This window comes from Tachysurus fulvidraco, chromosome 1 (genome assembly GCF_022655615.1).
Source record: "Tachysurus fulvidraco isolate hzauxx_2018 chromosome 1, HZAU_PFXX_2.0, whole genome shotgun sequence".
Classification (NCBI taxonomy): Eukaryota; Metazoa; Chordata; class Actinopteri; order Siluriformes; family Bagridae; genus Tachysurus; species Tachysurus fulvidraco.
Genome location: NC_062518.1, coordinates 46,040,100 through 46,064,967, shown reverse-complemented (window position 1 = coordinate 46,064,967; position 24,868 = coordinate 46,040,100). Strand labels below are relative to the sequence as shown.

Here is a 24,868-nt window from a genome sequence, read left to right as displayed (position 1 = left end):
CCGCTGACACAGGGACGTAATACATACACTACGTACGCTGGCAGCGAAAAAACAATCAGAGAACATTACGTAATATGTACAGTACATACGCTTACCTCCTAGGTATAACTACCGGTATGATGCAAAACAACATCTGTTTCTTCCCAACCATTATGCGTGCCACACTCCAGTCCAGTAGGTGGCGGTAAATGCACCTTAAGTTGGTTTGCCATCCGCCAATAAAAATCAGATGCTTACGAGGCACACAATTCAAACTACAGGCTATCAGTTACATGGTTGTAAATGGGAATAGAGCAGCTGAAAGAATTCAACATCAATGTATCTATAGTTCGGAAGTGGCGAAAAAAAAGAAAATGAATTGCGCCAAGTTAAGAAGACACAGTAGATAAGGACTTTCGTGGATTTGTGGGAGAAGATTGATTAAAAAATAATGTGTGTGTATCTTTAAATAGTAGAATAAAGTTCAACTAAACTCACTGTTTTGCTTCTGCATGTTTTAGCATGCACCTTATAATATGGTGTGACTTATGTATCGGTTAAGTACAGAAATAGACCCCGAAATTGAGACTGCACCTTATAATCCAGTGCGCTTTATAGTGCGGAAAATACTGTAATGAATAAAACATTTTTTAAATGTTTCTGTGGTTCACATGCTAATGGTGTGTAGAAATTCTACCCAATGCACTTTTGAACGTTTCTTACTTGAAGGTGTTGTGATTCTATTTTATAAATGTCAAGAGGTTTACCTTCATGTGCTTCCGCACCTCTGAGTATACAGTCTCATCACCCACATTGGCGGTCTCTTGTTGGGAGGAAGAAACATCTCACTGATTAATTTCCTGAAAAAAAACCTACTCATCTAAAGGAGTAAAATACATGATGTTCCACAGAGCTGCTAAATTCTCACAGCTGTTTAGTCAGAAGGTGTTTTATGGGTTTTATGTGTTATTGCTGTGATATAAGGGGAGTAATACACTTGAGGATGTACTATTATAGGAAAACGAAAACTTAATAGTTTAATGTTAGTGTTTAACATTTAACATTAATAAGTTTAACATTAATGTTAATGTTGGTGTTAATGGCAGGTTTAACAGGCTGGTAAATCTGTTATTCACACTACCTGTTGTCTATACAGTGTTCTATTCTTTACATGAATTAATATAATTTCTTCATTTTGCCCTACCTTTTATTCTCTTTGTTTTTAGCATTGGTTTCAGTTCAATCTCAGCATAAGTCACATCAGTGTAAGCACCTGCAGTAGAAGAGAACAAAACCATCCCGATAATCTGTAGCCTTTTAATACATCAGTCATAACTCATCAACCCAAACATCAGTCATTATCAGTCTCCTGCCAAAACTACATTGACTACTAGCTGATTTTTTTTAGAGTAGATCTTTAAACTCTTTCCTCTTCACCTGAACACAGTGCAGTGTGTTTGTCTCTACAAGACACTTCTGTACTTTACTGTATAGAGTTAATCTAGAGTTAAATCTCTAATGCAAGAGTAAATGTGTGAAATGAAATAAAGCTACCTGTTACTCTTATGGCTGACTCATCCACAGTGTCATAAATATTAGCACTCCCTGCACAAAACAAACAGAAGAAAGTCTCAGTAAAATACTAAAAGAAATTCATTAAAGATAGAAATAAACATTGAGACAGTGTCTGACCAGCCTGAAGTGGTGTGTGTCCTGACTGAGAATCTTCAGCTCCTGACTGGTTCTGATTCAGTTCTGATGTCTGATTGGTTTTCTGCTTTTCTAGAGAGAGAGAGAGAGAGAGAGAGAGAGAGAGAGAGAGAGAGAGAGAGATTTTTTTTTTAACTCAGCTTTATTAAATAAGCAATAAATTACAATGTTAAAAACTAGCAGCACTTTTTCTTAAAAGATGTTTTTTAGTGTAAAAGGGTGTTAAAAATTAGCTCATGATCATCATCAATAAAACAGATAACATTTGCATAACACCATTTCAACATAAAAGCGCTCAAATCATTCATTGCTTTAAAAAATTTAAAATCAATTTTGACTCTAGCTTTCACTAGAGCCCTGAAAACAGAAGTGGGACTGATCAATCCTTTCTTCTCTATTTTGTTTTTTCGACTCATATAAATGGCCATTTTTGCCTGACCAACAATAAAATTGATCAGTTCCCATTTCTGTTTTTCTCCTTTTTTATACCCAGCCCCAAAGATAAAACCTACCTGGGACCATGTTTCACTAAAAGAGATAAAAAGTGCTTTCAGCAGCTCGAACAGAGGGTTAAGTCTTTTGCAATGTAAAAAAACAGTGAAAAACAGTTTCTGTTTCTGTGCAAAATGGACAAGTCTTTAAAACATCAGGATTTAACTTGGAGATTAAAACGTTAACCCCCACCGCCCCATGTAAAATTCTCCACTGTAAATCGCCTGCTCGCTTTCTTAGTGGCAATTTATAAAAAACTCTCCATGTCGGTTTAGTGTCATCTAAAACCCCCAGCTTGTCCCTCCACACCGTGTCTTTCCTCCCATCCAGCTTTCTTTTGTTTACAGTTTTCACACAACATTTGTATATTTCCTTTCCTTTTGCTTCACAAATTGGTAAAACGTGTCTTTTTTTCTGTATCGAGGTACAAACCATTAACACCATGAAGCTTCGGTAAAAGTAAAAAGAAGCAGTTCTTTCGATAACTTGTTGATCCATTTGTTGATGTTGCTTTCCATATGTCACAGTGATCGTAGCCTGAGTTCTTTGGCCACTGCTTTCGTGTCCTTGAAGTCCGGTCCTTCAGTGTCCACCAGTCTCCTCAAGGTCGTGAAGTTCTGGCACACCAGGGTTTGTGTGAGGCCTGCAGAAGTGTCTCTGATGTCCAGTCGTCCTCCTCCCACTAAAGGCTCTTCTAGGAGCCAATACAGTGAGACTGCCGGAGTCCATGTTTTAAATACACTTTTATAAAAAACAGACATGTTAGAAACATTTAAAACACTGGAGTCCATTAAAAATAAAGTGCGATCACAATTAAAACCATTGACTTTTTGCAGAATAAAACTCATAAAATCTCTCCATATCAGGGAATCAGACCCGATCAGGTATTTTTGTACAGTTTGAAAACGGAAAGTTGCAATTCTGCTCCGGATATCTACAAGGCCCTGCCCTTCTTCATCCTTAGGGAGGAAGAGAACGCACTGAGGGACCCAGTGTAATTTGTCCCATACAAAATTAACTAATGCTGCTTGAATTTTTTCAACAAGGCCTGTGGGGGGCTCCAGGCAGGCTAAGCGATGCCACAGTGTAGAGGCTACTAAATTGTTGGCCACCAGCACTCTCCCTCTAAGTGACATATTTGGTTTAAGCCATTCCCATTTTTTTAATTTGCCTTCTATTTTTTCCCCAATACTCCTTCCCAGCTTTTCTTTTCATCATTTAAAAAGATCCCCAAGTATCTGAAATCTTGGCTTCAATCAATGGCTTCACTTTTTTTCCAGTTTACCTTTGATGAGGAAACTTGACTAAAATCAGCAACAACATTTTCTAAAACCTTGATATCATTTTGATTTTGTATTAAAACCATAACATCGTCGGCATATGCAGATAAAACATGTGGAGCATTAAAACCAGGAAGAATAAAACCAGTTAAAGACATTCGCAATCTGTGTAAAAACGGTTCGATTGATAGAGTATATAACACCTGATAGCGAGCAACCTTGTCTGATTCCCCGATTTACATTAAAAGGAGCGCTTAACCCTCCGTTGATCTTGAGTACACTTTCAGCATCCTGGTACATCACCTTTATCATTGCTATAAGACTGGGGTTGAGACCAAAAGCCCCTAGAGTTTTCCAGAGGTATTGCTGCTCAACCCTGTCAAAAGCTTTTTCTTGATCCAGCGAAATCAGACCAAGATCATTTGCCAATGAGCTGGAGACGTCCAAAATGTCCCGAATCAGAGAAACGTTATCCATGATAGATCTATTGGGTACACAGTAAGTCTGGTCGACGCGAATTATGGAGTCCATAACATTCCTGAGAATGTTACGCCAGCGCTTTCGACATGATCTTGTAGTCCGTGCATAATAGTGACACTGGACGCCAGTTCTTGAGGTCTTGCAGATCACCTTTTTTGGGCAGAAGTGCGAGTACGGCCCTCCGGCTGCTCAGGGGTAGACAGCCTTCCTCACAGCTTTCGGTGAGAACTTCTAGCAGGTCTTCCCCCAGTTCCTGCCAGAAAAACTTGAAGAATTCCGCTGGCAGGCCGTCTATTCCTGGAGCTTTCCCTCCAGCCAGGGCGGCCTGCAGTTCCTCTAGAACCAGCGGGCCATCCAGTGCAGCATTCTCCTCAGGGGGGACCTTCGGGAGCCCTCTGTGAAAAACCTCTAGTAGCTCTTGTCACTGTACTTGTTGTCATTTTGTGGCGTACCATCTGATGTCACTAGTGTGGGTTATGTTTTGACCGTCTGCTGTCCGTAGTGTGTGCATGAGTCTGCTCTGTCCGTTCTTCTTCTCCAGACCGAAGAAGTACCATCAATTGCGTTGACGCCCTTGAAGCGAGAACGGACGAGAGCTCCTTGTGCTTTTGTGCCCAATAGATCCGCCATTAAAGCTTTTTTTGCCTTGAGGTTCTCAAAATGTCCTCTATTTCCTGTGGACTCAGTCAAGGCCTGGAGTTCCACAATATCTATCTCCAGCTCTCTTAATGACTTGGTGATGTCCCTTGTGACGTTGGCAGTGTACTCCTGACAGAGCTGCTGGATTAAAATATTCCCATGGTCCCACCACTGTCTATAGGAGGAGAAATCTCTCTTTTCTTTTCTAAAAGAGGTCCAGAAAAATCTAAAAGACTCAATAAAATTAGCATCATTCAGCAAAGAAACATTAAAATTCCAGTATGCACTTCTATGTTTAAAATTTGCAATAAAAACTCTACATCTGACTAAAAAGTGATCTGAGAAGATAACAGGTGTCATTTGGCTAGTTTTAAAAACATTGAAATTATGTTTAAAACAATAAAACCTGTCTAGTCTAGCTAGCGAAATAAAATCGTCTCTGCAATGGACCCATGTGTATTGTTTCTCGTTCCCGTGTTGCCTTCTCCACACATCTACGAGATCATGGGTTTTTATCAGACGTGTAAGTGTATACTTCGATGCTGCGTGGGGTTCTGTGTGGTTTCTATCCATCAAATCATTTTGAGTGCAGTTAAAATCTCCTCCTAAAAACAGATAGTCTTTAAAATCACAGCTGGATAAAAGTTCACATAATTTATTTAAAAATAAGACTCGTTCAGGGCCGTTAGTTGGAGCATAAATGTTAATAAATACAAGATTAAAAAGTTCATATTTTGCTTCAACCAACATTAGCCTACCAGCAACAATCTCTTGTGTGGTGTAAGATTCTGGTATGAAATGTTTGGCAAAGAGAATGCCCACTCCGGCGCTTACTGAACTCAGTGAACTTAAAACAGCTTCACCTTCCCATTCCATCATCCATCTGGACTCATTTTCTTTATCACAGTGCGTTTCTTGTAAAAACATCACATCTATGTGTTTCAGTCTCATTAATTCATACAGTTCTGTTCTTTTTTTAACATCCCTTTCTCCATGTAAATTTAAAGAAGCAATGTTAAAATCAGACATGAGATAAAGTATGACATAGAAACAGACTAGCATTACATCACAGAGTAATAGGTCATGCACTGTCATCCTCATCACACAGCAAATCCTGTCTTGTTTTTGTTACGAGCTTTTTTAAGCGATAAACTTCTTGGTGTGTGAAACTTTTATTTTTGTCTCTTATTATGTTAGTAGCTGAGTCTACAAAACGTTGTTTGTCGGGGAAGTGCTGGTCTATTTTGACTCCCTTCATGTTCTTTGTTTTTTGGAGAAACCTTTTTATCTCCTTAGCTGTATATGTACCTGCCTGATCCTTAGTGAGTTTGTCCTCATCGCTGTCTGTGTCTGTGTTGGTGTCTTGCTCACTGCCCGACTCCATCACTGCTTCTTGACTGTTTGCACTTTGTTGTTCATGTACTGCTTCAACAAGCCCTTTCTTCCTAGTCTGAAGGCCACTACCGCTTGCCTTAGACTTCCTTTTGGATCTGACCACAGTGAACCCTGCATCAGCTGTGATCAGATCCGTGTTGTCTGTAGCTACAGACTCCTCGCTACTCTGATGTCCAACCGTCTCTGTGTTTTGTTCTGGATTGTCATTATTAACTTCTGGATTTTCCTTTCCTGTCTCCATCTGTCCTGCTTCTGGCTCATTTGTTTTCTCTTTTCCTTCTTGACTATCTGTGTTACTGTTTTCTTGTGTTATTTCCTCTTGCCTGTCTGTGTGTACATTGTTTCCCTCACTGTCATGCTTATCTTTTTCTTTCTGTATTCCTGTCTCCTTACCACCATCGACCTCTTTCTCAGGACAGTTCCTGAACATATGTCCCTCCTGACCACACCCAAAACACTTCAACACTCCAGAAGTTGCAAAAATGACAAATTCTTCCCCATTCACTTTGACCTTGAACACTATGTTCAGGTCTTCATCCCTGTTGTTTAAGATCATATACACAAATCTCCTGTAGGACAAAATGTGCTTCATCTCCGGGTCTTTGTAGCCTGTTGTAATTGGCTTGATCTCAGACACAGGTTTCCCAAATCTAGCCAGTTGTTCTAGCAGAACCTTATTGTCTATGTAGTGGGGAAATTAGACAAAATAACCCTTTTCGAGGGGCTACTGAGGGGAAAAGCTTTGATCAACGTGTCTCTGATCACAACTCCATTAGCGACCACAACCTCAACTTTGTGGACTTCGTCTACAAATATCCCCACAGCCTTATTCATGCGGACGGCAGAGACAATGCTCCTACCGCCGATTAGTTTAGCTACCACTGCGGCGCACTCCTCTACGGTGCACGCGACAGTCGGTAGCAATTTAAACCCATGTTTCCGGGTCAGGTTTGTTAAAGCCATGACGCCGAAAACACGGAAAGTAAAGGCTCGTGCCGACCTCAGCACGAGCCGCTTCAACGCCTCACACACACACACTACTCACTACTCACCACCCTATGCTCACTCAAATCACACAACATACAACATGAAAAAAGCAATAAAGATAGAGTATTCACTCACACCTTCACTACACGCTCAAACGCTCCTTCCACACTCACGCGCTCCGTCCGCGCTCACACGCTCACGCATGCGCAGAGAGAGAGAGAGAGAGAGAGAGAGAGATTCTACATCTGAACAGTGTGTACATACTGACAAATACATTTTATATTAAAGAGAGTGTACAAAAAGGTCAATTATACAGTAGGAACAATAATAACAATAAAAATAATAATAAAAAATAATTATTATTATAGATACAATAACTATAGCATAATGTATATTATTTATGTTTAAATTATATTTAAATATACAGAAGTTATAAGAGGACGTGGATTATTATTTTTATTTCTTACTTGAACACTTACTGTATATTTTACATGTTGTTGGTTTATAACAATGTATTATATGACTATATAGTATTCACTACATTACAGGTAATAGTTCTATATTTAATATGTGCAAATATGTTTTATATTTTTTAGAATATACACAGAATTTAAACTATTTCTTGCACTGTAACCAGATTCATATCTCACAGTATAATATTGACTTAAGTCTTAAAGATCTGTTCATCAACACTTAGTGACGTGACATACGGCTAACCACGGTGACCCATACTCAGAATTTAATCTCTGCATTTAACCCATCCAAAGTGCACACACACAGCAGTGAACACACACACCGTGAACACACACCCGGAGCAGTGGGCAGCCATTTATGCTGCGGCGCCCGGGGAGCAGTTGGGGGGTTCGGTGCCTTGCTCAAGGGCCACGACTTAGACACTTAGTTTACCTTTAGTTACCTAAAGTTACCTAGTAACTTGCCTAGTAACTTACTTAACATAGTCCATGATTATGTGATACATCAAAATTTGCTTTATTCTTTTGCAATTCTGGTTATATTCTAGATAACAAAGCTAATGTAGTAATCTGACCTTTTTTTCTTTTGTAGGACCACAGCAGCATCATTAAGATCAGAAAAGCGATGAACAAAAATCCCAAACCAACAACCAGTCCGAATGTTCCATCATTGGATATAGGACCTGAGACTGAAGAAAAAGTGCAGAATTTTAGCAGTTAAACATAGAAACTCTTTAAAAAGTGAATAAAATAAAAAATAAATTCTCAAAATATTTCTCACATCTGACTGAGACCCAGCTTTTCAGTGACTCTCCTCTCTCTGGGTGTTTACAGTGGTAGAAACCTTCATCTGACTTTGAGACAGTTTGGATGATCATCTCTCCTGTAGACTGGTTCTGGAGAACTGATCCATCTTTATAGAAATCAGCTCGGAGGATTGAGGGATTTGGGTTGTGATATAAACAGCGTAGAGTCAGAGGATGTCCCTCAGTCACAGGATGGACAGGACTCTCCAGGATCACATCACCATCTAGAACACAGAAAATCACTAACAAGGAAATCCACACACGATGATGTGTCTGTAGATAATAAATAAAAGTTCTCTAATTTATCTGTATGTAACATAAAATACTCTAAACCTGTGGAGTCTGGAGGTGTTACATCTAAATCTTAAGAAAATGTTTTTGTCTTCATGAACAGTTTCTCCCAAGTGAAATCCCAGCGTTCTAAATATTCTGTAATGAATCATTTCCCTTTTCCTTTAACATTAAACACACTACATGAAGACTCACCATGCACTGTGATGTTGACAGGATTACTGTTTTCTCCAGATTCAGACACACACCAGTAAACTCCAGTGTAGGATGTGGAGAGGAAGCTGATGTTACATGTAGATCCTGTAACTGATCCCCAGTGTGAACAATCTAACACTCTCTCACTGTGTGTGTATCGTCTCACTGTCCATCCAGTAGACTTACTCTGGTCCTCACAGCTCAGTGACAGAGAGTCTTTAGTAAAGTGTTGAGTTCTGCTGGGATTGATGATCAGAGAGACTGGAGGAGATTCACCTTAAACAGAAAAGAGCCATTTAAAGTGTCAATGAACAAAATAATGAGGCAAAACACAAGGAAATGACTGTAATGTGATGTAAATTGCAGTATTTATTTTCCAGTAAAACGCTGTTTTATTCATTTACAGAATTCTACTGTAAATGATTAGACAATTAGAGCAGTCAAATGAGCCAATGTACAGGATTATGATTTAATTTATTCCATAAATATATTTACCTCCTATTTGTATCTGTATCTGTTTAGAAGACATTTTCTGAAGACATTATCTCTGAATAATTTATGTATACTTGGTCACATACAGAATGTTTACCTGCTCTGACTTTTAATAAAATCCTCCTTCACAGAAATCCTCAACCATGTCCTGAGTCCTACATATGTGTATCATATACATACTTTATAACCTAATTATACACATGATTAAATAAATACTGCATTAATCTGATGTTACATTCACACTTTTAAAGTCTACACTTCAACACAACAGATAATTTTCTTCACCAGTGATCCATAGTGGCTGTAGATTGCTGTACTGTGTGTAAAAGGCTGGTTCTCCTCTCTCTCCTCTGCACATATAAACTCCTGTGTGATTAAGAGCAGCAGGACTGAGAGTGTAGTTGCCTCCAGATCCTCTGCTGCTGTCTGAGAGGAGCTCCACATGCACGATATAGCCACGATTATTCTTTATTTCAGTTAATCCGTCTCTGTAGGGAACAACTGTGTACCAGCTGAATGTCCAGTCTGTAGAGGAGTCTGTAACCTCACAGCTTAGAGTCACTGAGTCTCCTTCAGTCAGCCAGCTGTGTGGAGATACACTCAGTACTGCCTGTGGTCTCTCTGTTACACAGGAAATACAAGATATTTTTGAATCTAGTTTTACTTAATTCAAAGTAAGAAATTTTCATGCACATTTTCACCTGACACACTCACCTGATACAGTCAGTGTAATAACATCACTGGAGTGTGAGGAGCGTGAGCCTCCTCTCTCTGTTCCTCTACAGGTGTATGTACCTGTGTGGGTCACTTCAACACCACTGATACTGTACACCTGTTCACTACTGACAGGACTGTGTGAAGTATCTTTATACCAGCTGTACTGCCAGCTAGAGACACTTTCATCCTGTATGTCACATCTCAGAGTGACGGTGTCTCCAGTGTAGACGGAGCTCTGAGGATTCACTCTCACAGTCAGTTTGGGTTTTACTGTTGAAACCAAATGATAAATTATTTGTACAAAAAAAGAAACAACTATCTACGATTACACGATTACAGCATGGGGCAGGTTTTGTGCAGCATTTCATGTTTTTTAATTACAGTAAGTTTGTGTTTAACCTGTAACACTTTATAACATTTTGTGGAGATGAAGTTATTATTCTGTTCAATATATATGTTGTATTTAGGCTGAAATGAACTGAATATAATCTCTTACATTGTACTGTATATTGTGTATAATGTTTTTCTTCTTTTAACAAAGTTTAATTAATAAAACAACGTGTCTAACCCTGTTATAGAGTTACTGTTTCCACCATGAAGTACAGATTATTTTAATCAGCATGTGCCAATGATTAAAATGTAATTAAATAATGAATGACACACTGAACTTTTCATCCATTTATAGTTACATTTACTGTTGTGGAAAGTCTGACAAACTAGTTATTGTCAGCAATGCGGAGGTAAAAACAACTGAATTTGTTAACTAAAAAACACAAAACAGTGACAAAGACATGACAACCAAAGACAAGACCAGACTAAACATGAGACAAGGATTCCATGCCACCATCGGCAACGCGGCACGGTTAAATACACAAGACAATTAATAATAGGGAACAGGGATGCAGAGGCGGGGAGGAGTAAACAAGGGCGAGGCAGACATGTGAACACAGAACATAAACAAAAGCACATGGCCAAATTCCGAGCTGGATCCTGACATTTAGTTCCTGTTCTTGTCACATTAGAGGGCTGGAGTCAGATACAAGTGTAGAAGTTAATTTATTTAGATAGAAAAAAGAAATTATAAAACTGTGACACAGAAATTAAGTAAAAACAAAAACTAGATCAGGACATCTGCAGACTAAACACACAGCAGTAACAACAGCTACAAGACAAATACAGGGTGAAACAAAGGGGTTTAAATACACTGACAAATCAAGTGTTAAAGTGAAAACAGGTGAGAATAATCCAGATACATTAGAACAACAACCAATGACAGGACAGGGGCAGAGACAAGACATGAATCAGAACAAAAACCCACATGACAACGTAAACAAAAACACAACAGAAACAGACATGTCCCAAACATCTCACTTACAGACGTTTTCTCACCAAGATTTAATTTAATCTATATTTTAATAAATAAATATAAAAAATACAGAACCACAAAATATAAACTTTTCTCTCCTGAAGACGTTTACATGTCAGAAAACAGTTATAGTGTGTGTGTGTGTGTGTGTGTGTGTGTGTGTGTGTGTGTGTGTGTGTGTGTGTGTGTGTGAGTTAAACAAAATGTTTTTGGATCTCACCAGTCAGAAATGACAAATACTTTTAAACATATGTATTTTGAGATTATTCTGAATAGTCTGGAATAACAAGGAATTTCAAAATAATTAAACAATAATGTTTACGCCTTCTAACAAACCTGTGATGAAAAGAGGAAAAAATAATGACATACCTCTCACTGTAATCTTGACAGGATCACTGAGCTCTGTGTAGTAGTACTCATAGTAGTAGTCATAGTAGTTTCTCCTGTATGCTTGACACTTGTACTCTGTTTCTCCTGCATTATCGACTGTCACTTTAAGTGTGTTCACTTGTTCACTGTTCAGATTCTGTAACTCCTGATTATTTTTGTACCAGTAAAACTCCCATCCAGTCCCCTGCTGCAGGTCACAGCTCAGAGTGACGGTGTCTCCAGTGTAGACGGAGCTCTGAGGATTCACTCTCACAGTCGGTTTGGGTTTTACTGTTGGTGTGAAATGATGAAGGTGTCAGAGCTGCTTTACACTTTACAACATAAGCAGTAGATTCACTGTGTCTAACAGATGCTTTGTGTCTAAAACTAACATTTATATTTAACATTTAATACAAGATGTTACAGTTGTATGTTTTCTTACACGGCTGATATTCAGTATATTTTAGATATAATTATAATTAATTCACTTTGTAATCAGAGAGCAGTGGTCAAAATGTCTGGGATGTTCCTGTGTATCACATCATCATTAAATCTGAGTGTTCACACATTTTATAGAGTCGACAGCAGACAAAGTTATTACATATTTAAATGTCTTAAAATACATTAATGACATGAAATACATCCATTTGTTTTCTTACATATACTTGCCTGAAAATGACATGGATTGTTCCAAATGATGCACTTTGCAAGTAAAATTAATTATATCTATTTTTATTGTCTTATTTGTTCATAAAAATATTTTATTATCATACTTCGCTCCTGCTTCGCTACTGTTCGGACGCTTTTACTTGCGCTCTGTGCTTTGCACTTTTGCTTTTTCGCTTTTAGCTTTTGATTTAACTACCAGCAGTTCAGCACAGTGCTCTAACTAAACAATTGGGCACTCACACTGAAACTACAAATTCCTGAAACTATATTGATATTTGGAATATTCAACAACTTGGGGAATTTGTCATAGCGGTCTACCAGTCTGCTATTACCGGGAGTTTACAATCCTAAATCAGGACAACACAGCTGCCCACACTCAAACAGAAGAGAAAATGCCTTCTTTTGGATCTCAATCCACCTGCTGCTCAAACTGCCACAGACTTCTACAAAAGATTGCAGTTCTCGAAACAAAGTTACTTGTGGTGCTGCCGACCCTGCCAGAACATACAGCAGAGCTTCATCGTGGTCCCTCTCAACATAAAGCTGGTGAGTCCTGTGAACCTAATGCTTCTAAACAGGTCATAGTGAGCTCAGAGAAATTTAAAGTAATTGAGGACACAAACCGATGGCATAAACAGGGTGCGAGACCCAAAGGTGCTGCATTAGCATCATCTACCCCAGATATGGGTCCAGCTCGAGTAGCTAATATTGGTATTCCACCACCCCCTGTACGGCTTGAAAATAGATATTAACAAGGAACTTTACAACATTCTGATGAAACATGAGTCTCTCAGTCAGAATGTCATACTGTACATGTGTGAAAGAATGATATTTGGAAAGAGCAATCTGAGCTCCTCAAGAGGGATTTCAATGAACTTTTTGAAACACTTGCAAGACTGAAAGTTCAATCATTCATCAGTGGACCTCTCCCAGCCAGAGGAACAAATATGTTTTCTCAGCTACTACGTTTAAATTCATGGCTGCAAAAAACCTGCACCATGAGAGGACTGAATTACATTGACAATTTTAATATCTTCTGGAGTCAAAGGCAACTTTTTAACAGAGATGGTATCCACCCAAACAAACTAGGTGCTAAGTTGCTTAAAGACAATATTTTTTTTCTTCCTTCATCATTCATCAGCTGAGTGTGTCAGTCCACTCCTGAATGGGATAAATGACCACAGGATTTCACACCAACAACTGGATGGACATTCAGTTGACAAGGATAAAACTCCGCAGCCACAACAACTACTGTTCACAGACACAGCTCAGGCTGAGCCCTGCCCACAGAACTCACTACAGCTGGATGGTGAATCAACACCCAAGGACGTTTTTGTGGATAACAACCAGGAAAAACAAGATAACACACCCGAGCCTCCAGGAACACCAGAATCACAGCTGATGTCATCACACTCTGTCTCCCTCTCTTCAACATCACCACTTCTGTGCTTTTCAGAGAAAATGGAGAAACTGGTATCTGCTGGAACTAAGCTTTCCCACTCTATTGCTGCGAGTCCCCAAATACCAACCAAGAAACGGCGGGCTCCACAACCACCAAAGCCTCCGGGCCCAGCCTGCCCTCCCCCTCCATCTGAGAGGGCACTCCGACCTCTGCCTCAACGTCAGGGATCACACCAGCCCTCATCTGCAAACAGCACTGGTAACTGATATGTGTTGGGTCCCCGCTATGGCAGCAGTAACAATCAGAAATGTTTTCAGAACAAGTGGGAGCCCAATGTCCCTTTAGCTTTCCCTATCTCTGTCCTGATATGTGATAGAAAGACGAAGGCCCTCTCCAGCCGCACGACAACTCTATCTAATCTACGGCCTTTAAGACGTCATTCTGAGATGGATACAGGGCCAAAACCAGTTACTGTTAAATTAGCACTTCTGAACATCCGTTCATTAAAGAACAAATCATTTTTAGTTAACGATCTTAACACCACTAACAACCTGGACTTCGTGTTTCTAAATGAAACCTGGTTAGATGACAGCTGCAGCGCTACAGTCCTCAATGAATCAGCCCCACCCCACTTTACTTTTATAAGTGTCTGTAGAGCTGTTAGAAGAGGTGGAGGAATAGCTGCTTTATTCAAAGATGCCTTTCAATGCAAGCAAGTGTTACTTGGTGATTACCAGTCTTTTGAATATCTGTGTACTGTTCTAAAAGGTACACCACGCATTCTGTTTACAATTAGTTATAGGCCTCCCAAATATACCCCAACTTTTGTTGATGAATTCACAGAACTTTTATCAACAATCTCCTCTGAATTTGATTATTTTGTTATTGCTGGAGATTTCAACATTCATATAGACAATGCAGAAAACAATACTGCAATTGAACTGTTAAATGTTTTAAACACTTTTGATCTGACCCAGCACGTGCAAGGTCCTACACACAATAGGGGACACACTCTTGATCTGCTCATTAGCAAGGGTCTAAACATTCCATCCACTGTTATCAAGGACGAAGCGCTATCAGACCATTTCTGTGTTTACTTTGATTTATTGATCTGTCCTGCCACTGATGCTAGACCTGTCTATGTCAAAAAAAGGTTCATAAATGAAGACACCAGTGAGGTATTTATGAATGCTATATCAATGTTGCCAAACATATCAGCAGACTCTGTTGATGTTCTCCTTGAAAATTTTAACTTAAAAGTTAAAGATGTTATTGATGGTATAGCTCCAGTAAAGGTCAGGATGATCACTGGCAGACGTAAAGCACCTTGGAGAAACACAACAGCGGTACAGAGCATGAAAAGAACATGCAGAAAAGCTGAACGTATGTGGCGGAAAACAAAACTTGAAGTACATTATAGCATCTATAAGGACAGTCTTCGTGCTTTCAATGTAGAACTAGGCACAGCTAGACAGATCTTCTTCTCAAACATTATAAACAACAACATAAACAACACTCGCACTCCTTTTGCTACTGTAGAGACACTAACAAACCCCCCAAATCAAGTTCCTATTGAAATGCTCTCTGACAACAAATGCAATGAGTTTGCAACCTTTTTCTCTGAGAAAATCAGTAATATCAGAATGGCAATCAATACGACCTCATATTGCAATGTGGTCAGTCAGACCTCACTACAACAACCTCAAAAATCTGTTATTTTCTCAGAATTTGACATAATTGATATAAAAACCCTGGAAGAAACAGTACATCTTAAAGCATCAACTTGCAGCCTTGACACCCTCCCCACATCCTTTTTCAAAAAGGTACTTAACTGCTTAGAAACTGACCTCTTAAAAATAATAAATACCTCTCTGCTCACAGGCACTTTTCCAGAGTCCCTAAAAACGGCAGTTGTTAAGCCTCTCCTAAAAAAGAGTAACCTAGACAAAACCATACTTAGCAACTACAGACCAATCTCAAATCTTCCTTTTATAGGCAAGATCATTGAAAAGGTTGTTTTCAATCAGCTGAACAAATTCTTAAATTCAAATGACTATCTGGACAATTTTCAATCTGGTTTCCGCCAGCATCACAGCACGGAGACAGTGCTCATAAAGATAATAAATGATATTCGCTTAAGCTCTGATTCAGATAAAATATCAGTGCTGGTGCTACTAGATCTTAGTGCTGCCTTTGACACGGTAGATCACACCATACTCTTACATAGACTGGAAAACTGGGTAGGGCTTTCTGGGATGGTCCTCAAATGGTTTAAATCATACCTAAAAGGGAGAGGTTACTATGTGAACATAGGTAACCATAAATCTGAGTGGACATCCATGACATGTGGAGTCCCACAGGGCTCAATTCTTGCACCACTTCTCTTTAATTTGTATATGCTCCCAATTGGTCAAATTATGAAAAAGAACCAAATTGCTTACCACAGCTATGCAGATGACACCCAGATATACTTAGCCCTGTCCCCTAATGACTACAGCCCCATTGACTCTCTATTTAAGATTAAATTAACAGTCGGATGCATCAAAACTTCCTCCAGTTAAACAAAGACAAAACCGAAGTCATTGTATTCGGAAATAAAGATGAAACTCTCAAGGTTAACACACACCTTGACTCTAGGGGTCTAAAGACACAAAATAAAGTCAGAAATCTTGGTGTAATTTTAGAGTCTGATCTTAATTTCAGTAGTCATGTGAAAGCGATAAGCAAATCAGTTTACTACCATCTCAGAAATATAGCCAGAATTAGATGTTTTGTCTCAAGACAGGACTTAGAGAAACTTGTTCATGCTTTCATCACCAGCAGGGTGGATTATTGTAATGGACTCCTTACTGGGATCCCCAAAAAGACCATTAGACAGCTGCAGCTCATACAGAACGCTGCTGCCAGAATTCTGACCAGAACCAAAAAAATCTGAGCACATCACTCCAGTCCTCAGGTCCTTACACTGGCTTCCAGTTACATTTAGAATAGATTTGAAAGTATTGTTACTGGTTTATAAATCACTTCATGGCTTAGGACCGAAATACATTACAGATATGCTAATTGAATATAAACCAAGCAGACGACTCAGATCATTAGGATCAGGTCAGTTAGAGATACCAAGGGTTCACTCAAAACAAGGTGCGTCAGCATTTAGTTATTACGCCACCTATAGCTGGAATCAGCTTCCAGAAGAGATCAGATGTGCTTCAACAGTAGACACTTTTAAATCAAGATTAAAAACACATCTGTTTAACTCTGCATTTACTGAATGCGCGCTGTGCTGCTTCACACTGACTGCACTTTTTATCCAAATCACTTTTACTCCTGTTTTATTCTTTTTAACATATTTTAAACTGTTTTTATTAAAATCACATTTATTTTCTTTAATTGTTATTTGTTTTTATTATTATTTTATTGTGTCTCTTATTTTTCATATATATTTCTTTTTTTCTTTTATAAACTGTTTTCTAATTTCTATGTAAAGCACTTTGAATGACCTCTGTGTATGAAATGTGCTATACAAATAAACTTGCCTTGCCTTGCCTATTACACCTGTGTTTCTCTGGCCACATTTAGTAGGGCAATTGGTCACATTCTTGCCCTTTCCAGTGCAATGAACATACATACACACGCACACAATGTCCACAAACACATGCACCCAAACACACACTTACACACCACACACACAAGCAATGGACATTGCATTTCATTGGGCCTCCATAAAAAAAAGCAGAGGGCAACACCTGATCTACCAATAAGCTTCACACACACACACACACACACCCGGTGTTTAGTCTGTAATATTTCATCAAATCATATAGTGAAAATAATTCATAATTTCTGCTTTATTATTTTACTTTATTTATTGTATATAAATGAGGTTTATTATACCAGATATTACAAATTGTGTGCAAAATATATGTTAATATTTTGTAAACATTTTACTGCTCAATTTTTAAAAGCCACAAAATCAGACCAAGTCAGTTTGACTCGGTGCTCCTAAATTGCACAGAAAAGCAGGGAAGATTACAGGAGGGTTAAACTTGTGCTGTTTTATATTTAATATGTTAAGAAATTTAAGCAGCATAAAACTATTTGTGTGTAAAATTATTTATTCAAATCTGATGACATCCTTTGGTTAGATCTAAAAAACTACATTAATAAACAGGGAACAAATTATACACAACCTTCTTAGCACTAAAACTATTTAATTATGGAGACAATATAAAGATAAACTATATATAAAACTCACTTTGAGCCTGGACCACTGGTATGAGTGAAATCAGCACTAAAAAGGGAACAGAAACAGGACATGACGTAAATATGGAGAATTTTCAGTCTATTAATGAACACAGCACATTTTAGACACACAGAACACACAAGATTAAATCTTACTCAGGAAATTTAACTTGTTGAGGTGATAATTCAAAGGCATACATCTTCAGTAACCAGGGAGTGTGCATGAAAACACGCACACACGCATACACACAGATACACACACACACACCGATACACACACAAACACAGGATACAAAAGAGAGAGCTGAAACACTAGAATTTGCCTCTTCACTGTGTAGACGTTGCTGTCATGACGCTGGATAAAAGGGACCCAAACGCAGGATGGCAAAAACAGGGTCTATTAACGGAACACATGAAACAATACACAGACTAAAGACAGGACAGAGACAACAGTTGATTCCGTGCTGCACAAGGCAACGCGACACCGTTAAATACAAAAGACAATGAGACACGATGGAACGAGCGACGTCCACAGCCGAGCAGGGGGAACGAGCGACATCCACAGCCGAGCAGGGGGAATGAGCGACGTCCACAGCCGAGCAGGGGGAACGAGCGACATCCACAGCCGAGCAGGGGGGGCAAACCCAGCCCCCAGAAATCGTCCACAAAACAGAAAATCCACAATACGGGGCAAAACACGGGCCTGCAACACCCCCCACGGACAGGAAGTGGGGCAACGTTTTCCACGGAAACCAAATGTGAAGCGACGCCCCCCACCGAACAAATGTGGGGCGATGTCACAGAACACTGAAAAACCAAAACAAAAATCGGGCTGGCGACATGGCCCGCAACCTGGAAATGAGGCAGCGCCCCCCGCGGAGAAACCGGATGCCCTCACCGAAAAAATGCAGACCGATGTCACCAAACCAGGGGGAAAAAAACAAAAATACTCCCACGATAAGCCGGTCCGAGCTACAGCCATCCTGCTGGGTCTTGATGCGGCGGAATCATCTGTCATGACGCTGGATAAAAGGGACCCAAAACGCAGGATGGCAAAAAATAACAGGATTTAATAACGGAACACATGAAACAAAACACACACTAAAGACAGGACAAAGACAACAGTTGATTCTGTGCTGCACAAGGCAACGCGGCACCGTTAAATACAAAAGACAATGAGACACGATTAGGAACAGGTGTGGAGACAGGGAGGGGCAGACGAAGGCGGGGAAGACACGTGACAAGGAATATAAACAAAAGGCACATGGCCAACAGTCCAGGCTGAGTCCTGACAGTTGCAATGTAAGGACGAAGCCTTTTGCGGCAGCAAAATAATATTCTGTCTTTACTTCTTTGGTTTTACCACCACCTCTGAGTCTGAGTGTGTTTCATACATCTAGATCAAAACTGCGATCACACTAGCCATAATGTAATTTCAAACATACAGAGAGGAAAGAAACAGTGAAGAAAGAAGTAAAGAATAGCATGTTTATTTTGATATCCCTCTCAATAGCCTTTCTTTTTGAATCAATTTGTCTCATCCAATTACTGTGATTTATTATTTTTTAACACAAAAATGTTTCTGCTTAGAGAGTTCTTTATAACTGCTCACTTTTTGTGCCTGCATCTGTCACGGTGTGACACGGTGAGACAAAGGCGATTGAGGATCCAAGTGCAGTTTAAGGATTTAATAAACAAAACACAAACAAACAGTAGGCAGGCAAAACAGATCGGGACACTGAACAGGAACAGAGAACGACACAGACCAAATACAAGCACAAGCACAAGCACAAGCACAAGCACAAACACAAACACACAACGACCAACAACCGGGAAGTGAACAGACAGAGTAGATATAGTGGACAGGAGCCAATAACAAAGCAGAGACGATTAGAGACAAAGACAAGACACCTGGGGAAGAGATGGAATGTGATTAGTGTCCATGGTGAGCAATGAGTGGGCGGAGCAAAACAATTAATAGCAGGGAGAGACGGCAGACAGAAACAAGGGGAAACCCCCCCTACGAGCGGCTTCCAAAACCCAGTTCAGGCGGGTGGAGCGAAGGCGCAACCAGGGTGGGAGGGCGGGTCGGGTTCGTGTAGTGGTGGCGCCCGCTGAGGCAGGCTCATACGGCAGGGCAGGAGGCCAGGGCGGCGCCGGCAGGGCAGGAGGCCAGGGAGGCGCCGGCAGGGCAGGAGGCCAGGGTGGCGCCGGCAGGGCAGGAGGCCAGGGCGGAGCCGGCAGAGCAGGAGGCCAGGGCGGAGCCGGCAGAGCAGGAGGCCAGGGCGGAGCCGGCAGAGCAGGAGGCCAGGGCGGAGCCGGTAGAACAGGAGGCCAGGGTGGTGCCGGAGGAAGAGCCAGAGTCCAGAGCAGGACCGGAGACCAGGGTGGTGCTGGAGGCGGAGCCAGAGACCAGAGCAGGACCGGAGACCAGGGTGGTGCTGGAGGCGGAGCCAGAGACCAGAGCAGGACCGGAGACCAGGGTGGTGCTGGAGGCGGAGCCAGAGACCAGAGCAGGACTGGAGACCAGGGTGGTGCTGGAGGCGGAGCCAGAGACCAGAGCAGGACCGGAGACTAGGGTGGTGCTGGAGGCGGAGCCAGAGACCAGAACGGAGTTGGCAGCCAGGGTGGTGCTTTGGGCTTATGAACAGGGACAGGAGGTAGAAGGGCTGGCAAGTCCAGCGAAGCAAAACACAGGAAAACAGAAACATGCATAGATTCAGGCCAGGCAGAGAGTTCAGGTAGTTTGGGTGTCATGATGTCGACCGCGTTCTCTGACTCAGTCATTTCGGTCGACCCGGCTGGTTCCGTCAGCTCGGCCGGTTCCTTCGACCTGGTCGGTTCCGTCGACCCGGTCGGTTCGGCAGGTTCCGTCGACCCGGTCGGTTCAGCAGGTTCCATCGACCCGGTCGGTTCCGTCGACCCGGTCGGTTCGGCAGGTTCCATCGACCCGGTCGGTTCCGCAGGTTCCGTCGACCCGGTCGGTTCCGTCGACCCGGTCGGTTCGGCAGGTTCCGTCGACCCGGTCGGTTCGGCAGGTTCCGTCGACCCGGTCGGTTCGGCAGGTTCCGTCGACCCGGTCGGTTCGGCAGGTTCCTTCGACCCGGTCGGTTCGGCAGGTTCCGTCGACCCGGTCGGTTCGGCAGGTTCCTTCGACCCGGTCGGTTCGGCAGGTTCCTTCGACCCGGTCGGTTCGGCAGGTTCCGTCGACCCGGTCGGTTCCGTCGACCCGGCTGGTCCAGCTGGCGGCTTAGGGATGCCGGCCGCCCGAGCCGACCTCATCGGGGTATCCGCCAGTTTGGAGACCAGCCGGTCAGCACGGACCTCAGCCGAGCTCGTCGGTGCGGTAGCCATGGGAACTGGCTCAATCACGGCTGTGCACGGGACTGGTCTGGGCGGAGGCACTGTGGAGCATTCGGGCATCCGTGGCTGATTCCACTCTGTGGCCCACGGACCCCGATGCTTGCTGCCCCCCCCCAAAAAATACTTACGGCCGGCTTCTGTCTCTACACTGCTCACGCTCAGCGTGGACCCGTCCAGGAGCAACGCCAAGTTGACGAACTCTGAGAATGTTTTTATCTCTCGAGTAGACGGCATCAGATACCGCAGGATGTCCCTTAGTCCGTACTTAAAAATGTCCTTGAGAGCCTTCTCCCCAAAGTTGACCTCGTTGCACAGGTCCAAGAATACCTCTGTGTATTCCTCAACTGGGGCGTCCTCCTGACGTAGACAAAACAGGATTTCTGCTGGATCCATGTGGTTGGTCGTTCTGTCACGGTGTGACACGGTGAGACAAAGGCGATTGAGGATCCAAGTGCAGTTTAAGGATTTAATAAACAAAACACAAACAAACAATAGGCAGGCAAAACAGATCGGGACACTGAACAGGAACAGAGAACGACACAGACCAAATACAAGCACAAGCACAAGCACAAGCACAAGCACAAGCACAAACACACAACGACCAACAACCGGGAAGTGAACAGACAGAGTAGATATAGTGGACAGGAGCCAATAACAAAGCAGAGACGATTAGAGACAAAGACAAGACACCTGGGGAAGAGATGGAATGTGATTAGTGTCCATGGTGAGCAATGAGTGGGCGGAGCAAAACAATTAATACCAGGGAGAGACGACAGACAGAAACAAGGGGAAAACACAGACAGACACATTACAGCATCACAGAAAAGACAATCTTGTCAAGGTCGGGGGAAATAATCACTCACTTTTCTTCACCTGCTTTTCCTTTTATTTTATCCAAAAAAGTATTAATTGCCTCAACAGTACACCAGTCATAATTATTTTTACATCCTAGCTGGATCATTTTAACAAGGCATGCAATTTTTCATGCAATAAGGATACATCTCACTTGTATTTTTGAATGATTTTCATGCATGACATTTTCAGCAGTGTGGTTAGAGAGGACAGAGAAGTGTGTCCAGACTGCTAGAGGTTTTATTTTGATTAAGTGATAGCAGTTATAGTACACTTAATACAATTTAAACAGGAAGGGCCTTTACTATTTCTTTACTTTCTAATTGGTCATTGATCAGGCTTTTTTGTGTGAAAAGGTTTTATTAAAGGTCTTTACACTCTTGTTGGAGTAAGAGATTCTGGTCTATTTTCTCATTTTAAAGGTGTTTCCACTCCCTCTTTGTCTCATCTTTTGGTTCAGTCAACCAGAAGTCAGGACCGTGAAGCAGAAATTCCTAATGAATTAAATGTAATATTTTATATCATATAATTAATTCTCATGTAGATTTCTTACCTCTGTGCCACAGCAATTCTAACTAATGTCATAATGTGTTTAATTTTTTTAAAACTGTGTTAATTAGAGGCTCGTATCTTACACCTGCTCTGTGATGGTAATGGTTCAGTATGAGCTTGTGTAAGTGGCTCATAGAAATTGTACAGTTAAAGGTATGAAAAAGGATGTCAGGTTTGATGAACCATGATTTCTGTTTCATGATGTAGATCAGGGGAGTCAGACTCAAATTCACAGTGTGCCAAAATATAAAACTGAGATAAAGTCATGGGCAAAACTGAATATTTATTGAACAATTAACTGCAACTGATATGTAATGTTCAACCTTTTTCATATGGAAATAAACTTTAGTTCTGCTTGAACACAGGATTTGCAACAAGCAGAGCTTGATATCACAAACACATAAGAAATTAAATTTGAAATAAAAGACACATCAGTGGTGTTCATTTCTTATTTAAATAAATAAAATAAATTATGCCTCTCACTGTATCATTTTAAGTTCTTTTTTGAAGTGGATCTTTTTCAAAACCAACAACAAAACATCCAAAAATAATAATTTCATTCAATGAAAATCCAACTTTTCGACTATTAACAGTTCATGCCTTGGAGTAGAAAAAGTGCATAAAGAAAACATATATTCAAACTCAGTTTGCTACACTCTGATTTACTCTGCACATTGATCTAAGCCAGATACCTGGCATCTTTTCTTAGATGCAAGTTCATCAATGTCTGGGGTCGGGCTCTGAGCTGAGGAAATTCTCAGGATGGATTGGAAAGGCTCACGTTTAAAAAACCATACACTTTTTGACAAACTCTCCTTCATTAAAGGGTCAGGCAGATTTTGCAATAAATCACAATAAAGCTTTACAGCCTTTACAGCAGCTTCACTTTTTGATTTTGCTTTCATGAACATAGTCTGTCAGGAAACCAGACTTTTTTCATCTCCTCCGCCTTCTGGAGCTTCTGCTTTACATCCAGGTCCTTATACTTCTCATAATGTTCCGTGTCATAGTGTCGTCTTATGTTATATTCTTTCGTTACAGACACTTTAGCTCCGTTAGCACACAAGACAAACAGGTCTGTCCTTTATATTCATGAACAGATAATCTGCCTCCCACCTGTCTTGAAAGCTCCTATTGTCCATCTTTCGTTTGGCCATTTTTGTGGAGGGTGGAATTAACTTGCCAAATGTGACTGTAGCATGGTTGGTAACGACTATCAACAGAGAATGAGGGGCACCTGCTGTCTGTGACTATGAAAGACTACTCGTCAATACAGTGACAAGGCATTCTGGGATTTGCAGTATTAGTGGAGCATGTGGCGAGCCAGCTGTGATGCACGTTTGATATGATCTTGCAAATTTGGCCCGCGGGCCTGAGTCTGACATATGTAATGTAGATAATTAGAATTTAGTGACAAAAGCATGAATCCATGACCCCAACCTGCCTTATGTGAACAGTTCAGGCTGCTCATGGTGGTCTATGAATGTTTTCTTGACATATATTTCATCCCTTAATACCAATTGTGGATTGTCTGAAGTTTGGTCCATTTATGAACAGAATATACTAACTTATAATGGTTAATTCCAGCATTACACTACACCATATAACAAAGCACAGTGCTCAAAAACCTGTGCCAAGAAAAATATCAGAATCTCTGTGGAGGATCTCCACCAAAATCGAAAAAGTAAAAAAAAGTTAAACATGGAAACTGAAATCACTGTCCATGAAACTCCAAGCCATGCACCTTTCTTCTTTATGCTTGGACATGTCCCTAAGTTGGCAGATGATGTCATTATTAAGCAACTGATGAAAGTACTCAAGTGCCTGATTATGATTCGGATGCTAAGTCCTCGTTATCCTGCATCAAGACTGCAATGAAAACTGCACAGAAACATCCTTCAGCTGAGCAGCAACAATCTCACTGAACGGGAATCACTTGGTTGGAGGAGACTGAGTGCTTGTAGAGAATAAAGAAGAATGTGGGGAACAAGTTGGCTGATAAGTGTGAAGATGGGGTATATACTATTTACTGTATGATGCAGGAGGAAGGCTCAGAATTTAGCACCAACATCTTGAATACATGCAACATGCAAATATTTTCAGTTTCACGCCTCCTC

At 41.0% G+C, this 24,868-nt stretch overlaps 1 protein-coding gene across 1 annotated transcript in view; it reads right to left on the bottom strand.

Moving 5' to 3' along the window:
- The window catches only part of LOC113633966 (obscurin-like), a 580,831-nt gene that overhangs the window by 28,224 nt on the left and 527,739 nt on the right, over positions 1-24,868 (bottom strand). Inside the window, exons 18-26 of the mRNA XM_047823084.1 lie at positions 11,672-11,962; positions 9,934-10,206; positions 9,505-9,840; positions 8,728-9,003; positions 8,217-8,465; positions 8,011-8,124; positions 1,672-1,761; positions 1,534-1,584; positions 1,184-1,252 (exon numbers count right to left, since the gene is read on the bottom strand). Coding sequence (XP_047679040.1) covers positions 1,184-1,252; positions 1,534-1,584; positions 1,672-1,761; positions 8,011-8,124; positions 8,217-8,465; positions 8,728-9,003; positions 9,505-9,840; positions 9,934-10,206; positions 11,672-11,962 — 1,749 coding nt within the window. The remainder of the gene's footprint in view (positions 1-1,183; positions 1,253-1,533; positions 1,585-1,671; positions 1,762-8,010; positions 8,125-8,216; positions 8,466-8,727; positions 9,004-9,504; positions 9,841-9,933; positions 10,207-11,671; positions 11,963-24,868) is intronic.